This window comes from Scleropages formosus, chromosome 13, assembly GCF_900964775.1.
Source record: "Scleropages formosus chromosome 13, fSclFor1.1, whole genome shotgun sequence".
NCBI lineage: Eukaryota > Metazoa > Chordata > Actinopteri > Osteoglossiformes > Osteoglossidae > Scleropages > Scleropages formosus.
The window spans coordinates 11,457,716-11,475,195 of NC_041818.1; the positions used below are offsets into that span (position 1 = coordinate 11,457,716).

The 17,480-nt window shown below is 42.5% G+C and overlaps 1 protein-coding gene across 7 annotated transcripts in view; it reads left to right on the plus strand.

Moving 5' to 3' along the window:
* Positions 1-17,480, plus strand: part of LOC108925319 (protocadherin alpha-C2-like) — a 110,915-nt gene that overhangs the window by 72,328 nt on the left and 21,107 nt on the right. Inside the window, exon 1 of one of the 7 annotated variants that reach the window (XM_018737153.1) lies at positions 13,361-16,177. The exons of the other annotated variants lie outside the window; for them this stretch is intronic. Within the exon in view, the coding sequence (XP_018592669.1) occupies positions 13,631-16,177 (2,547 nt within the window). The 5' untranslated portion in view covers positions 13,361-13,630. Of the gene's footprint in view, positions 1-13,360; positions 16,178-17,480 lie in introns of those variants that run through there. 7 annotated transcript variants of the gene reach the window in all.

The window sequence follows — 17,480 nt, forward strand, 5'->3', positions numbered from 1 at the left end:
ACTCTAAAGGACTGTAATTGTTATTCTGGTAGTAGTAACAATAACAACAGCAATAATAATAATAACAATAATGAATCTGTTGTTTCAGCTGCAATATTAGATTGACATTAATTGATAGTGGTTATTGGATGAGACTGTCAGTATAACAACATGTTGTTCTTCCATGTTGCCTTACAGTAAGCATAATTGTTTCTGTCCATAATTAAATAAGTTTTTTTAATAATTTTCTTGTTTCCCTCCGTGTTTGTTCCATGTTTACTTTCCTGCTGGTGTGTTGAATGATAGTCTGAACTGATATCCAGGGAAGGGACTTGTGTTGTGCTGTGCTGAGTGAAATCATGAATATGGGGTTGAGTAGGGCCTTGGGCATATGAGATTATATGGTCTGTGTCGTTATCAAGATCAGACAAAGCACTTCTGGGCTTCTGGTGTTGGAGCAAAGTGTCGCCACTGGGACACCACTGGACAAAAAAGAGAGGTGGAGATTGAATGGAGGTTTGTGAAAAATTGTGCTTGTGGACAGGGAGATTGTTGTTGACCATTTATATGTGTTGTGCATGATTTACAACTGGGCTTAGCCAGGGGTTTGATGTACTACTTCTCTCCTGATATTTTCTTTTTACAAAACTCCAATTCAAAAGGTAGAAGTATTAGATTGCTTCTTTGTTCTTGTGTTGCTGGGTATACTTTCCATCTGGGCTTAGAATCTGCTACAGGGATTGTATCTGCCATTGAGTGAGGATATTGAGCCTCCAAAGCTCGGCGTACACTAAGCAGCTGAAAACTGAAGGGTTGAGACTATAGTGCAGTTCTACATTTTAAAACGTAAACATTGTATAGAAAATGTTGAAATGCATCTAAGTAAATTGCTTAACAATGGGAACTGGGATACTTCAATTTACTTTTTAAAGAATGTTCTTCTCTGTACAGTTATTTAGAGAACTGAAAAATAGATATAAGTAGAACAGTAGCATATAGACAATGATGAGATATTGCTGAGCCCAACAAGAAAGGCTTGCAGCTGAGGAGAAGAAAGCAAAAAACTGCCATTCATGATGAAGAAGTAAAAATCAACTTCTGGATGTTAAAGAACCAGTGGCAGCCAGTCACTCCCATGGATTCCATAGATATTAGCAGTGGTAACAGTTTGATTTAGAAAGATACTTTGAAACGTTGGTGATAGCATTGGTTTCTTGTTCACTGAGGACTAAGAGTTTGGAGACTTACAAACTGTTCTTTGAATGCACCATGTATGGAACTGAAGATAATGCAAAGCAGCTTTAGCGGTTGAGGTAGGTTAGAGAGAGAAGCAGCACTGATAGGTGATGGCAACATGGGGCTGTATAGAATCATTTTAGTGGTGCTGAGCAACAGTTTCGGGGTGATAATGGTGTTGATAACTAGCAAGGCACTAATCAGCTGCTTGAAGTATGTAAGTATGAATTGTGTAGAAATGAAAATGGCAAAAAAAAACAGGAGACAATCATTGGCATATAGTTGAAATTGGTTACTAAAACTAATTTGATACTTTGAGTTGTGGATTATTTAGGTTAATTTGTTGGCTCCGTTAAGTAGTGAATTAACCAAATGGTCTGACGTGTACAAAACAAAGCCTCCAAAAACAGCAGTGTTGGGGGTGCCAACAAAAGTCATACAGATGCTTATAGCTAAACAGTTGCATCAGGAAACTGGGGCAGGAGCCAAAGTCAACATAGAATGCAGCAGTTAAAATACTAGGCTAACATAAGCCATCTAGTGTAGAATGAGGATGTGGGCAGAAAACTGATGGAAACAGTTATGAGGGAAATTAATAAGTTCGTGTCTATATATATATATATATATATGTGTGTATATATATACAGTATATAGCCATCCAATCATAAACACACCTTAGTTTGGGTATCAGGTGGCGTATTTATAGTTTCTGAGATTAAGTAAATTAAAAATACTTTTGCTTATTATTTCTTTTATATAATTTCAGTTTGCTGTAGTATTGAAGCATTGGTCTGGTAATTTTTTTTTCTTATAATAATTTTATAATTCTTTCATGGTAGCGTGACAAAACAAAATCAACACATTTCAACCGATTTATTAATATGAAATTAATCCTTCTTCACTGGTCCAGAAATGCTTCAATACTGAACACATTTTTTTTTTGGGGCAGAAAATGGCAGATTAAATGTGACACAATTACCAAAGGACACCAAGGATTTTGAGTTTCATTTTAATACCACTTTTGGTTCATGAGAGCTTTTTGACCAGCTTGTTTTAAACATGGGTTTTTCCCAACCATGAAAGCTCTGGGAGTTGTGTTGAATAAAAAGCAAAGCATTCTGGAAATGGATGTTGCCTGCTTCTCTTGATAGCTTTGTCTGCTACTGCAGTACTCACTCTTGTGCTACAGTACAGAGTCCCTAGTGTCCATTCATCTAAGAAAAAGCTATTTACTTTGCTTGTAATCTCATAAGAGTTCAAAGTTAAATATTTGAGTGTATTATGAAGTTTCTCTGTTTTCTTTAATCCTGGCATGATTCTCTTCTGGTTTCCAGCGTGAGAGTTGAAAAGGTTGGCCTTGATATCTGTAGAAGTGCTCTCTCTCTGTCCTCAAATGTGTTTACACTTTCTTCTCCTTGTCTTCTCAGAGTCCTTACACTATCCTCTCTACACACTGTCCTCACACAACCCTTTCACTGTCCTCATTGTGTCCTGAAATGGTCCTCAAAATGATTACATTCTGTCATCTCTTTTTCTAAAGACTGCTTTTACTCTCTGAACAGATATTGCTCAGGCTGCTCTCTGTTTTTACATTCTACATCATCCTTTTCTTGTCTTCACATCTTCTCCATGTACTGTCCGCTCTCCCTTTGCAGATCCTGCACATAATATCTGTTGTGTCTTTCTTCTTACGTTTCAGTCAGAAGTTTGAGTATGCTCACTGGAAGCTAGTTTTTGCACCAGGCGTACTCTCCCTAAACTTTCGCTATCCTGTCCACACACTTTCCTTGCACTGGCTCAAAGTTAAACTTGCTGTCCTCAAGTGCCCAGAGATGCACAGTGGCGGCTGAATCGGATTAGTCTGGTTGTTTGTCTCGGTTAGAGTGCTGACACAATTTCCCTGCTGGCCCCTCCCTGCGCTGGGTTTCTGCTGCTTTGTGGCCTGAATTAGTAATGCTTGGCTGTATCATATCTGTCAGAGGCTGTGTGATAGCTCTAAGCTAGTCTAATGCAGTCTATAGCTGCTGCAGATACATATCTGTACCTCTGGAGGTCAGCACGTCCCCCTTTAGAGGGAATCCTGACATCTTCTCCTCATGTACTGTTGTTTCTCGTAGCTCTAGTCTTTCCCTGCTGGAGAAAGCAGGAATCTTTCAAAGAAGAAATACATTCTGTGAGTTATAAAATATATCTTTACTGTGTTTGTTTTCTGAAATGTATTTTATTGGTACCAAAAGCATGTTCTATACAGATCATTGTGTTTGGAAGTAATATAACTCTTGTGTCTTTTGCTGTTTTTTTTTTTTTTTTTTTTACTATGCCTTTTACAACCTTTTTCCCTCAAATTTGTTGTAGCACTTTAATTTTTTAATGATTCCATCTCAAAGCTTTCTTTGTACATTCTGTCAGTTACCTAGTTGTTTTCATTTGTCGGAGAACACTGCTTGATTCTGCCTACAACCCTGTAGGCCCACAATTAACCACAGGTCACAGTGAGCAATATATTGAAAACGTCAATCTTTTTACCCAGCCAAGGTAACCCTTGTACATTTGTGCTTATCCTTGCAAGCAATGTGGTACAGTTGTGATCTGAACCTAGGTTTCAACTGCAAGTTGCACTTCAAGTTACTAATTTGTCACCATGGAGACCCCTGTTGTCCAGTTTTGAAATATAAGACTGTATGTCAGCTTTGCAGAAATACACATTCAATTCAAATACGCATTGCATCTAAAAACACAGAAAAGAGGATGATTCAGTTGAAGTCTTCCTTATGTATCCATACCCCAAGTGTGCCAAATACATTAATACAATTTACAGTATGACACAGTGGATGGATAATACAAGACTTTTAATTTAAGATGTTTTCAAATGTTATTGGACAGCAGTCCAAATCATTTTCTTTCCAAAAATTATTTGATCTGAATCAGTTTTGTTCACTTACAATTGAAATATACTGTAAAACAAGCAATCATATAGCATTTATTAATACTACAGTATGTGTTTACTGTGTCAGAACAAGCTTTATCGCCAAGTCTGTTCACACATACAAGGAATTTGTCTTGATGACAGAAACTTCCACAGCACAGACAGAATGACAGTGACAAGACAAAGATGAGAAGATAGAATATGTGAATGAAGGATAAAAAATATATAAAAAATATAAAGTACCCAATATACAAAAATAGTCACTAGACATTATATGTATGTACAGGTATGTTCTATACAAATGCAAGGGAATGTGAATAAGACATATGATGAGATAAATAGATCTAATTATAAATATAAATAACGTTGTGTATTGCACTGGTTTACTCTCTAGGGGGGATTTAGCTGTTCATGAGGTAGATGGCTTGAGGAAAGAAACTTTTATTGTGCCTGGCTGTCCTGGTGCTCAGTGCTCTGTAGCGCCGGCCAGATGGCAAAGGTTCGAAAAGGAAGTGGCCTGAATGTGAGGGGTCTAGAATGAGTTTGCTAGTCTTTTTTACTGACTCTGGATGAGTACAGCTCTTGGAGGTTATACTTCCTTTGCCAGCTGAGGAAGTTCAACCTGCCACAGGAGCTACTGATGCAATTCTACTCTGCAGTCATCCAGTCTGTCCTCTGCACCTCTATAACTGTCTGGTTCGGCTCAGCTACAAAATCAGACATCAGAAGATTACAGCAGATAGTTCGGACTGCAACTTGCCAAGGCACTGAGGACATAGAGCAATACCTCCGTGAAAGAAAAGTATATGGTTACACTAGATATGAACTGCTCGCTTCAGGTCCTTCCACAACATTTCTGTAGGATTAAGTTCAGGACTACTCGTCCATTGCAAAAACATTAACTTTCTTCTTCTTTAATCATTCTTTGGTAGAAGAAATTGTGTGTTTAGGGTTGTTGTGTTGCTGCATGACCTACTTTCTCTTGAGTTTCGGTTCATGGAAAGGTACCTTGACATTTTTCTGTAGAATTCACTGGTACAATTCAAAATTCATAGTTGCATCAATGATGGCAATCCATCCTGGTCCAGAAGCAGCAAAACAGACCCAAACCATGATACTGCAACCACCATGTTTCACAGATGGAATAAAGTTCTTATGCTGTACTGCAGTGTTTTCCTTTTGCCAAACATAACAGTAGCCTTCTGGCTTATCCACACGGTTTTTTAGCAAACTGTAAACAGCCAGTAATGTTCTTTTTGGAGAGTCGTGGCTTTCTCCTTACAAACCTTCCTCCCACACCTCGATGGTAGACATGTGAACGCTGACATTAGTCTATGCAATAGAGGTCTTTAGTTTCTTAGACATTACTTTATGTTTCTTTGTGACTTCCTGGACTATTACATGCCTTGCTCTTGGTGTGATCTTTGTTGGTCGACCACTCCTGGGGAGGGTAGCAATGGTTTTGTTTCTTTCATTTGTACACAATATGCCTGACAGTGGACTGGTGGAGTCCAAATTCTTTAGAAATGATTTTGTAACCTTTTCCAGCCTGGTAAGCATCAACAACTTTTTTTTAAAATTTTTTTAAGGTCCTCAGAAATCTCCTTGGGTCAAGCTATGACACACTTCCACGAACCTGTGTTGTGAAGCTTAGACTGACAGTGAAGCCCTAGTTTCCTGTTCTTTAAATAAGGCAGGGCCGCCCCCACTCACACCTGATTGACATCTCACTGATTGAAACATCTTACTCTAATTTCCCCTTAAAATGAGATGATAATCCTAGAGGTTCACATGTTTTTGCCACACACAGATAGGTAACATTGGATCATTTTCCTCAATGAGTAAATGAACAGGTATAATGTTCTTCATCTGTCTCATTTTTTAAATTGCATTTTCTTTATTTCTTTTAGGAATTGCATGGAAATCTCAATGTTTTAGGTCATATTCATTCAGAAATAGAGAAGATTCAAAAGGGTTCACAAACCTTCAAGCACCACTGTACATATATATCTGTGATTTTTCAGTGCAAAAGTATTATACTACCCACTGTGCTGGGTTTTACCATTACGTTCAGGCACAGGCGTAAAATGCAGTGATCTCAAATGCAGAGAGTATATACAAGTGCACTGGACAAATCAGGAAATTAAGTGCAGAGCTGGCACACTGAACACTAAACAGACACATGGGGTGTTCTTTAAGTTGAACAGGGTTACGTGACTGGAGCTGATACACGGAAGTGTGACTTAGACAGGGTTGGAACATGGGACCTGTAGAGAATCACAAAGAACTGGCACAGACAGGACAGGAACTTGGGACTGGAATGGAAACACACTGGGAACTGAACTTAGAAAACAGGTCAATGAACAGTGAACAAGGATCACTACATTATCTCAGGGAAGGAAGTAAACAGCTGATTAAGAATCCACAAACTGGTGATGTGTCTTCAGCCCTTTTATAGGCTGGGAATTGATCATGTGGTCAGTTGAGGCTGGGTCTGCTATTCCAGTTACATGGCTCTAGAGTAACACCCCTGGTGGACATTGGGGATTTTACCCCCTGGGGTTGTGACACCCACATATAATGGAACACATAAACAGGTTATTAAAGACAATATATATTAAAAAAAAAAAAAAAAGTTTTGGGCTTTTTCTTTTAAATTCACAGTCCATCACATTGTTAACATAAAACAGGCCTAACCAAGATCCACATAAAATGGCTGTCATGTATGAGATTAGTTTTATCTTCTGTTAAATCGCATGAATGAATGGGCTGCTATGGAGTAGTCAGTGAAATATCAGATTCCTCCTTTTTTAACAGCTGCATGCAAACAAATGCACAAACATGTAGAACCACATAGTATAAATGGACAAGATCCCATCTGCCTCACTTATGTACGCTGTAAATATAAAGACATATCAAATTCTTTCACACAGACTATAGTTGCAACACAAGTGGATTCCAGTGATTACATTGCATAGAATGAGATCACTCTATATTCTGTTGATTGCAAGTACATCAAGAATCTTGAGAGTGAGCAAAGGGTAAAACTGCTGTTCCTCAACTGAAATTCTACTTTCTGTACTGCCTCTGTCTCAAGTACCACATCCAGCTCCAGACCTTCTTCAGCCTGTAACATGGGCTCCTTACAGCCCTCAGTTTCCTTCCCATCTCCTGCAGGGTGTGAAATTCATTTGACTGTGTGGCACATCCATGTGACTCAGTGGTGAGTACTTGTCTTGGTTGAAGGCAGTGTTGGCTGTCATGTTGGATGTAACTTTAGTGTGCCACTGGAAGATGCAGAAATTGGTTTCGCAAGCTGACAGGTGCATCAACCCTGGTGAAGACCCAAGCACGCCAGACAAAGGGGACTGCCTCTCAGATTGCTTGCAACATTCAGCAACAAGAAAAAGTTTACCTGCTCAGCAGGGAGCTTGTTTTTCAGAATACAAGTGGTCCTAGATTTATGATGGTTCGACTTACGATGGTGAGCTTCCGATAGACATTCAGTAGAAAGAGTACTTTAAATTTTGAATTTTGATTTTTTCCTGGGCAAGAGATATGCAGTATGATACCCTTTCACAATGCTGGGCAGCGACAGCGATCCACATCTCCCCATCTGTCACGCAGAGGTGTGTATTAAATATATTAAATGGATTTTTGACTTATGATGGGTTTCGTGGAACATAACCCCATCTTAGTTGGGGTCACAGGGGCGTAGCTACGTGGTGGCCGTGGGTGGCCAGTGCCACCCCTGACTGAAGCTCGGCCACCCCTCTGGCCACCTCTGTTGTGCAAAGCTCTCTGACCACACTGACAGGTGACTTTTTTTCGCTGCTCAAACTTATACAACGCACATAGTGTTCTATGCGGCACTCTTAGGCTGAAGAGCTGCGAACCACCTGCACAGCACAAACGTCTGTGTGTGGGGGGGGGGGGGGGGGGGGGAGTAGGAGCGGTAAAACTGAATTTCGGGAGCGTTACTCCAGCTAAGTCCAGCGCAAGTTAACAATGCAAGAGGATACGGTGATCAGGAGAGTAGTGTTTTTTACCTACATTTCACTACCATTTCATGAAAGTTTGTGAAAGTTGAGGTACTGCGATATTTCATCATGAGAAACAAATGTTAGCTTACCAATACTATTACTGTGTCACTGCATGAGAAGAGCGCTCGATAAAAATAAATTGAATTGAATTACCATTAGGGGGTGCGGTGGCGCAGTGGGTTGGACCACAGTCCTGCTGTCCAGTGGGTCTGGGGTTCGAGTCCCACTTGGGGTGCCTTGCGATGGACTGGCGTCCCGTCCTGGGTGTGTCCCCTCCCCCTCCGGCCTCATGCCCTGTGTTACCGGGTTGGCTCCCGCGACCCCATATGGGACAAGCGGTTCTGAAAATGTGTGTGTGTGTGTGTGTGAATTACCATTAGGGGGTGCGGTGGGTTGGACTACAGTCCTGCTGTCCAGTGGGTCTGGGGTTCGAGTCCCGCTTGGGGTGCCTTGCGATGGACTGGCGTCCTGTCCCGTCCTGGGTATGTCCCTTCCACCCTGTGTTACCGGGTAGGCTCCGGTTCCCCGTGACCCCGTATGGGACAAGCAGTTCTGGAAATGTGTGTGTGTGTGTGTGTGTGTGTGTGTGTGTGTGTGTGTGTGTGTGTGTGTGTGTGTGTGTGAATTACCATTAAATATTGCATAACTTAGCAAGTGTTAGCTAAAGTTACTGCAACTGCTAACTAGCTAATTTTAAAAAAACATTACAACATCATACGCTTGCTTTATGTCTGTCACTGTTTTTTGTAAGACTCAATTTAATAATAATAAAAGCGTTTTTTGATAGGTCTGTTTGTCTAAACTGTAGAGAGCATGAAAAGGAAAGCAGGAGAATATAGGAAGATACTGTGGCACACAGCGCCGTGGGTTTGGATGGGGCGAAGAAGAACGCAGAGACAGCGTTCATCTCGAACAATTTGTTTTAACACCAGCACACAGGGAAATAATGCTCTCGCTCCGAGGACCCCGTTTCCTCCAGGACCGGCGCGTCTAGCCAACCTTCCCAGCCTGCTTAGCGCCCCCAGGCTCTTTTCTCTTTTCTCCTTGGCAGATACAATCACCCCCTTATATTCCCCATACCCTACGTCACCAAAAGGTAACCAATTACAATAAACACATTTGCCGCTCAAACACGGTAACGCGGGTCGCTACAATACTTCCCTTTTTTACAAACTGAGGACTAGTAGCAGTAAAACTGAAAATGACAAAGAAGTGGGGGAAATGAATGCTACAGAGAGGGAGGAGGAAGGGAAAATGTGTGCTGCTAAGAGAGACAAGAGGAGGAAGCAGAGATACAGTCCAAGAGGGAGCTTGTGGAGAAGCTCTACAGAGACAACACACAGACCAGAATCAAAGATGAGCAAAAAACACTCATGCAGTCAGTCGTTGCCCACCAGGAATGTAGGTTACATAAGTTGTATCTGCAAACACACACACATTTTCAGAACCGCTTGACCCATACGGGGTCACGGAGCCTACCCGGTAACACAGGACATAAGGCCAAAGGGGGAGGGGACACACCCAGGACGGGATGCCGGTCCATCGCAAGGCACCCCAAGTGGGACTCAAACCCCAGACCCACCAGAGAGCAGGACTGTGGTCCAACCCACTGCGCCACTGTACCCCCCGTATCTGCAAACATTAAAAAAAAAAAAAATTCCAATACCCAGTTTGCATCATTAACATCTAAATATATAAATAATGTAGAATAAGGATTGTATTAAATGATATTATAATGTTTTTACAGACATTTCTAAGTACTGCCTCTGCAATTTCTTGTGTACATTTATAATAAATTCTGTAGAATTTATAGAATTTCTGTCTGTAGAATTTGCTTTTCGTACAGCATCTCACAGTTAGTTGTTCTTTTTTTTTTTGGCCACCCCAATGAAATCACTGGGTCTTACCTGGCTACCCCTGAAAGAAAGTTCTGGCTATGCCCCTGGTTGGGGACCACCTGTACCATGATTTTAATGATCATCCAATGTTAACATATAGCTGCAGTTAAGATGGTTTCTGTGGCAGTTTTTGAATACTGAAATTATGTCTAAATTAGTGATTCCCTTGCTGCTCCTGCTGCTTCATATCAGCGTGGTTCATCTTTGTTTTGAAATAGGCTTTAATTAACTTTAGTGAGTCTTTACAAAGGTGTTGGGGACATACTTTTTCTGAGATGAAAAATGTAAGAATTACTAAATTTATTACATTCAGTTCTTTACATGTGGGGGATGCGGTGAGGCAGTAGGCTTGGCTGGGTCCTGCTCTCTGGTGGGTCTGGGGTACGAGTCCTGCGTGGGTGGCCTTGGGAAAGACTGGTGTCCCATTCTAGGTGTGTCCCCTACCCCTCCAGCTTTGTGCCCTGTGTTGCCGGGTTAGGCTCCGGTTCGCTGTAACCCAGCTTGGGACAAGAGGTTTCAGACAGTATGTGTGAGTTCTTTACACTGTGCTTACTAATACACTTTAGCCCAAGTATGCCTTTCTCTCATACGATGAGGTCCATACAATGAAAATATGCTAATATTGATAATGAAAATACTATAAGAACACATTTAAAATAACCTCATGCTTTGCATTAAACTGGAAATGTTCCCACCAAGGGCTCACTATTTTCTACCTGTTCATTTTGTTTCTATAGCTGAGTATTTTTTTTTGTAAATGTCTGCAAGTTTTAAAGGAAATGTATTGTTAAAATAAGAGCTCTCCTACTAAGTGTACCTGTTCTCTTCTCTGAATGTACTAGCAATACTCTTCGCAAAAAAAAAAAAAAAACTGCATTCCATTACATTCTCTTCATTACACATAAATCCATAATAAATCACATACCTTCCATCAACAAAAACATCTCAATATGTCAATAACTGCTTTTTAAATTGAGTACAGACTGAGCCATCACATATCTGAGTCCAGTACAGCAAACTGCTACAACAGTTAATTATTCAGTACAATGACATCTTTACAAGTTACATGGTCTCTTTTACAAGTACATTATTCTGTGTAATGGCTTCCACTGGACACTTGTAACAGAAGTTTTGAAACAGAGATAAAGATTTTGTGTTACAAGCTAGAAAAAAAAAGGTTTTTGTCCCTAAGAGGTATCAGTTCGATCACTTTCTCGTTAAATCTTGTGTATTTTTGCACTACCCTGGAATCAGTTGACTGCTAATGTCTGAGTAGAGATGAATGGTGCTGGTTTGACGCTTCTCTTTTAGTATAGGTAGTGGATGAAAACAGATATTCCTTAAGCATTTTATTGACACAGTCACACTTTCTCATGAACAAAACTTACTATATCCTCCCTACTTCCCATCACACTGACATTCTCAACTTTTCAGAACTACTGATCAAGGTAACATCTCAAATGCAATAACGTATTTAGTGCTAACATCAATCAGCCAACAATAAATGAGTTTAGCTAAAACTTTTCACCAGAGGAACTTACAGCATTGGGCTACTTGCAGTGATTGCACCCATTTATTGAGACTGATTATTATTTCAGAAAGTTAGGGTAAAACACCAGAGTATGGGACTTGAACCTGAGTCCTTTCAGTGGAAGATTGCAATTATAACCACTACATTTTGCAAAAATTTGACATTTAAACACTCTAAACATAGGACATAATGCTTTAAACATACACCTAGCAGTATTTACAGTGTACTTTGTTATACTCTTCACTATTATATTAGCATTTTTCATAATTTTTTTATTCTGAGCCCTATTTATAGGGTGGCTGAGGTTGGAACACAAAACAAAATTGCACTAAATATCATGTCGACATCATGCATACAATGCATACATAAGAATACAAATGTTCAATTTACAAAACATTTTTACACATCAACTTCATGTAGGTCATACAAAAACAATGAACAATAACAGAGAAGATATTTTGGGTTAAATTAAAGTCAAAACTGAGAACCTGTTACAAGATTTAATTTTTTAAAAATACTGCATTAAGTCTCTGAGCCATTGAAAGATTAAATAGGGCCTACATACAGGACGTATTCTCTGTATTATATACTGCAGAGCTGCGCTACTTGGCTGCTTTTTGTTCAGTCTACAGTGAGTAATTTAAATGAGTTTAAACACCGATTGTAACTCCATTAACCCAACCTGCTACTCATCCGTCAGCGCATAAACACATAGACACATACATGGATACATGCAGCAGGATTTTGGCAAGCAGCACAGGGGCTGAAATTGGGAGGAATGTTTGCTGTTCCCTCCTCCTCCTGATCTGTTTGAACGATTCCAGAGTGAGATGAGGACACACGCTAGTTTGTTTTGACGGCTGCGTGAGGGGGCCGGTCGTGAGCATCTTGGCGCTGACCTGGATTACACGGTCTGTGTCCCCGGAGTCCATCCCTTTGTGTGATGATCATCGGGGACCATCTACTGCAGCAGTGCAGTGAAGGTGAAGGGGACTGAAAAAAAGTGTGTGTGTGTGTATGATTTATTTTATATTTTATTTCTTAAAGACTGGTTCCATGCCTCGAACGGAGCATAAATAGAGATGGTATTTTCGAGCATCCTTTGTCAAGGGAGGCGCTTATTACTGAAGGAAGAGGCGACCGTGTCTGTAATTAAAGGATGGGCCGTGCGCATACCAAAGAGGCGCGAAGCCCCGGGTCTTGTCGTGCGGAGACGACAGAGAGCCTGATGAGGAATCTCAGACTGGAACATGAGCCTGAAGTCAACCAAGAAAAATAACGCGATCGCTTTTCTGCTATCCTGATTGTCAGTTAAAACACGTCTTCATTACAGTGCTTGCATTTATAACACAGGGCGTCTCCTCAAGGCTGGGTTCGATTAAAACAAATGATGAGTCAATCATTTTCCGTTTTTATGAAACCTCACATGATTTCAGATTTTATTTTTCTAAAATACACTGCGAAACAACAAGCCAGGTTGTAACTACAGTATTCACGACAGAAAGAAAAATAGCTGAAAATCTTAATGCGCCGCAGCAAAGGCAGTGATGACTATTAATAATACAGCCATGATTCTTAGACGTTGCTTCATCCCTCTCCCGTTTCGTCTTCATTTTTCGGAGGTGTTGAAATGCAGCCGGCGATCTCCGCGCCCGCGCCCCTCTCCCCCTCCCCCTCCCCGCCCCCCGCAGCATACACACCCTCGCGCGCAGCGGCAGGCGGAGGAGCGGAGTGAGAGAGAGAGAGAGAGAGAGAGAGAGAGCGAGCGCGCGCATGCGAGCGAGAGCGAGAGTGAGAGAGAGGAGCACTCTCGCAAGGAAACAGGAGTCAGCCCCGAGCTGGAGGGAAAAAAAGCACGAACAAAGGAAAACCATGGATGTATCACAGAAATGTGAATATAACGAACGGCCAGGGAGAATGTTTTGGCCGTGTTGCACGTAGCGGGGCGTTGTTCGACAACCTTCTTTCATGTGGTGTCGGGAAAGAAGGTATTGCAGGCTAAAAAGGCGGAAAGCTGATGATCATCCGTCTGCGGATTATATATGGGCTTGCGATGGCTCCTGCTGGGAGATGTAAAAGCATAAAAAAGTATGTGCCTCTTTCCTTCAATTTTATATTTTTGTTATTTTGTGGCCTTTCGTCAGGACAAATACGGTATTCTATTCCCGAGGAGCTGGAGGTGGGAGCAGCGGTCGGGGATATTGTGGCAGATCTGGGTCTGGATCTCCGAAAGCTCTCTGCTCGACGGATTAAAATAAATTCGGACGGCACAAAACGGTACTTCAACATCAACCATAAAAACGGGAAACTGTTCGTGAACGACAGAATAGACAGGGAGGCGCTGTGCGAGTTCAGCAGCATCTGTCTTCTGAACCTGGAGGTGGTCGTGGAGAATCCTCTGGAGGTGCACAATGTGGAGGTGGAGGTTATGGATGCGAATGATAATGCGCCGCAATTTCCCAGGGACGAGTACCAGCTGGAGATTTCCGAGTCAGCTTTGCCAGGAGCCCGTTTTTCCATCGAAAGCGCACAAGATCCAGACGACGCTTCAAACTCAGTTCGGCTCTACCGGCTCAGTCCCAACGAGCATTTTGCGCTCGATTCAAGCAAACCTTCCCCTGGCAGCAAGCATATCGAGCTCGTGCTGAAAAAGCCCGTGGACCGTGAACAGATACCTTTCCATAATTTAATCCTTTCAGCTGTTGACGGGGGCACGCCTGCAAAAACCGGAACGGCAAAAATTAACGTGCGCGTTCTTGATGCCAACGATAATGTGCCGGTGTTTGACAGCTCCATATACAAAGTGAAATTGCCGGAGAATTCACCAAAGGACACGCTGGTCATAAAGCTAAATGCCACAGACCTGGATGAGGGCTCCAATGGGGAAGTATACTACTCTTTCAGCAGTTACACACCGGAAAGGGTCCGGCAGATGTTCAGCATGGACCCCAACACGGGTGAGATCAGGGTGCGTAGCCACGTGGACTTTGAAGAAACCAGCACTTATGAGATATATGTCCAGGCCATGGACAAGGGCCCATCGGCGGTGGCTGTGCACTGTAAGGTAGTGGTGGAGGTGGTGGATGTGAATGACAATGTTCCCGAGATTGTGCTGTCCTCGCTATCCAGTCCAGTCAGGGAAGATGCGCGGGCTGACACAGTGGTGGCTCTGATCAGCGTTACAGACCGCGACTCTGGCCCCAACAAGCAGGTCAGCCTGGAGATCCCTCCAGGTCTTCCCTTCAAAATTAAGTCCTTCAGGAACTACTACACCCTAGTGACCTCTGCCTTCCTGGATCGGGAGACCACGCCTGCATATAATGTAACACTCAGTGCTACAGATGGGGGCACCCCTCCCCTTTCCTCACAGAAGACCATCCAGGTGGACGTCGCAGACGTGAATGACAACCCTCCTCGCTTTGAGCAGACATCCTACACTGTTTACATGGTGGAGAACAATTCCCCCGGGGCCTCACTCTGCACTGTCAAGGCTCAGGATGCTGATGTCAACGAGAACGCCCGCATCACCTACACCGTCCTCAATGACAACAACCATGGCATTCCTGTCACCTCTTATGTGTCCATCAAGGCGGACACAGGTGAGGCCTATGCCCTGCGTTCCTTTGACTTTGAAACACTGCGGGAATTCCACTTCCAGGTTAAGGCTCAGGATGCGGGCATCCCCCCGCTCAGTCGTGTAGCCACTGTCTACGTGTATGTGATGGACCAGAATGACCACGCCCCTGAGATCATCAGCCCGCCAGCCAATGGCTCACGCTCCACTACAACTGTACCAAAGCATTCGGAAGCAGGGTACCTGGTGACCAAGGTGGTAGCATATGATGCAGACACAGGTGAAAATGCCTGGCTTTTGTATGGGCTGGAACAGGCCAGTGAACCGGACTTGTTCAAGGTGCATGAGCATACAGGCGAGGTGCGCACTACACGCAAAGTGGTGGAAGACAACTCCACCTTCTTCAGTCTAACAGTGCTGGTGCGCGATCACGGCCTGCCCCCACTCTCTGCCACTGTCACTGTCAACGTGGCCGTGATGGAGGCCCCACCCAAGTTGACCCCTGACCCCAAGAGGATAATTCGACCCCACAGTGCACTGCTCTTCTCCAACGTGACACTGTACCTGATTGTGGCACTCAGTGCAACCACATTTGTGTTCCTCCTGACTGTAGTAGTGCTGGCCATTGTGCGATGCCACGCCTACTGCACCCAGCCAGGGTCCTGCTCCCCCTGCTGTGTGACTCAGAAGGCTCCAACAGAGGGGGGAAGCAGTAGTGCAGGGGCTGGGCAGCAACCCAATAACAATGTAGTCCTGCGGCGTGACCTCAAGGTGGAGCCGCACTACATTGAGGTCCGTGGCAATGGCTCCTTGACCAAAACCTACTGCTACAAGACGTGCCTCACAGCTACCTCGGGCAGTGACACCTTCATGTTCTACAACACTGGCGTTCCTGGTGGCACCATGGGCTCTGAGCGCTTTTTCACTGGTCAGAGTGGCCAGAGCCAGGTGTTCGTCCGCAGGCTCAGCATGCCCGACGCTTCTGTCCAGGTGTGTTTTGTTGCATCCATCTGGGCCATAGTCACCTCCCTCATTTTTTCAGCCCCAGTTTTTTTACTTTTCCCCTTGGTTTTCCCATCAGACTGAGGAAGCATCCTGTGCATTTTTGAGGTTCATTTTGTTCAGCTGAGGTTGAGGTTCAGTTTGTTTTATTTGATGTATGGATGAGTGACCCATTGTAAGTAGTGTATGTAGTAGTGTAAGTGAATAAGGTGTGTGGGCTGATAACACTACATAGTATCTATTGGAGATCGTTTTGGAGAAAAAGCATCTGCTAAATAAATAAATGTAAATGTATTTTACTTTATCTTAGTTTTGGTCCAGGATGTTATTTTGCAATTATGATATTGGGAGCTGCTGAGATATGGAAAATGAAAAATGTTGAGATATGGAAATGCCCAAAGTAATTTAGTGTGCTCTACATATGAAGCATCTGTCTCGTCCTATTTTTTTACTGCATTGTAAAAAATAGATGAATTCTTATTTTGATGTATGTGCTTCCTAATGCATTATTGAGAAGGAAAGCCTGGGTAATTGGCAAGTACCATCAATGAACAGTGACTTCTAACAGGGTGTGAGGTTGCTGACCCTAATATACAATAACTCAGGAGTTTTTTCTCATAATCTGATAGACAGTGTTGTCCACAGTAACTATAAAATAGTTTATACATTGGCTAGTATCCTTTGCCTTTGTGAGAGTTGGATCAACATACAATTTATAATTTCAAAATTTTGCTAACATGGTGTAATCAATTTCTAGGATTGTAGAATTTCCTTTCAGATACCTAAATGTGAAGCTCTGAAGATATTTGTATCTTTGCTTGTATGTGTGGTACAGAGAGAATGATGAAGTCTGGGGGTGTGTATATGTCTCTTGGTATATGTGTCTGTGTCACTGTGTCATATTTCATTCTTGTTCAGCAGGCCCCAGCAGTCAAACCTCATTTGAGTGTATCTGAGGGATACTCAAGAGAGCTGAGCCTAATCCTGATGATTCAGGGATTTTGTGGTTTATATGTTGTGCTTTTCCACAGCTCTTCTGAGCACCCATCATTTTTGTCCTCTCATCAGGTGGTCTGACTAAAATATGAAAGGTCATTGATAACTGCTTCACAACAACTTCGGTATACAGTATGTATTGTACTGGTTTGATGTATGTATAGAACAAACATTTTTTTACTACTTTTCCTTTATTGTAATTAATGTTGGCGAGAGAATGAACATCAGATATTCACCTTTTTTTGTAAGCTGTCTGTAGGTTAGGCTTACTTTGTGCTGGCTTTTGATGGCTCGC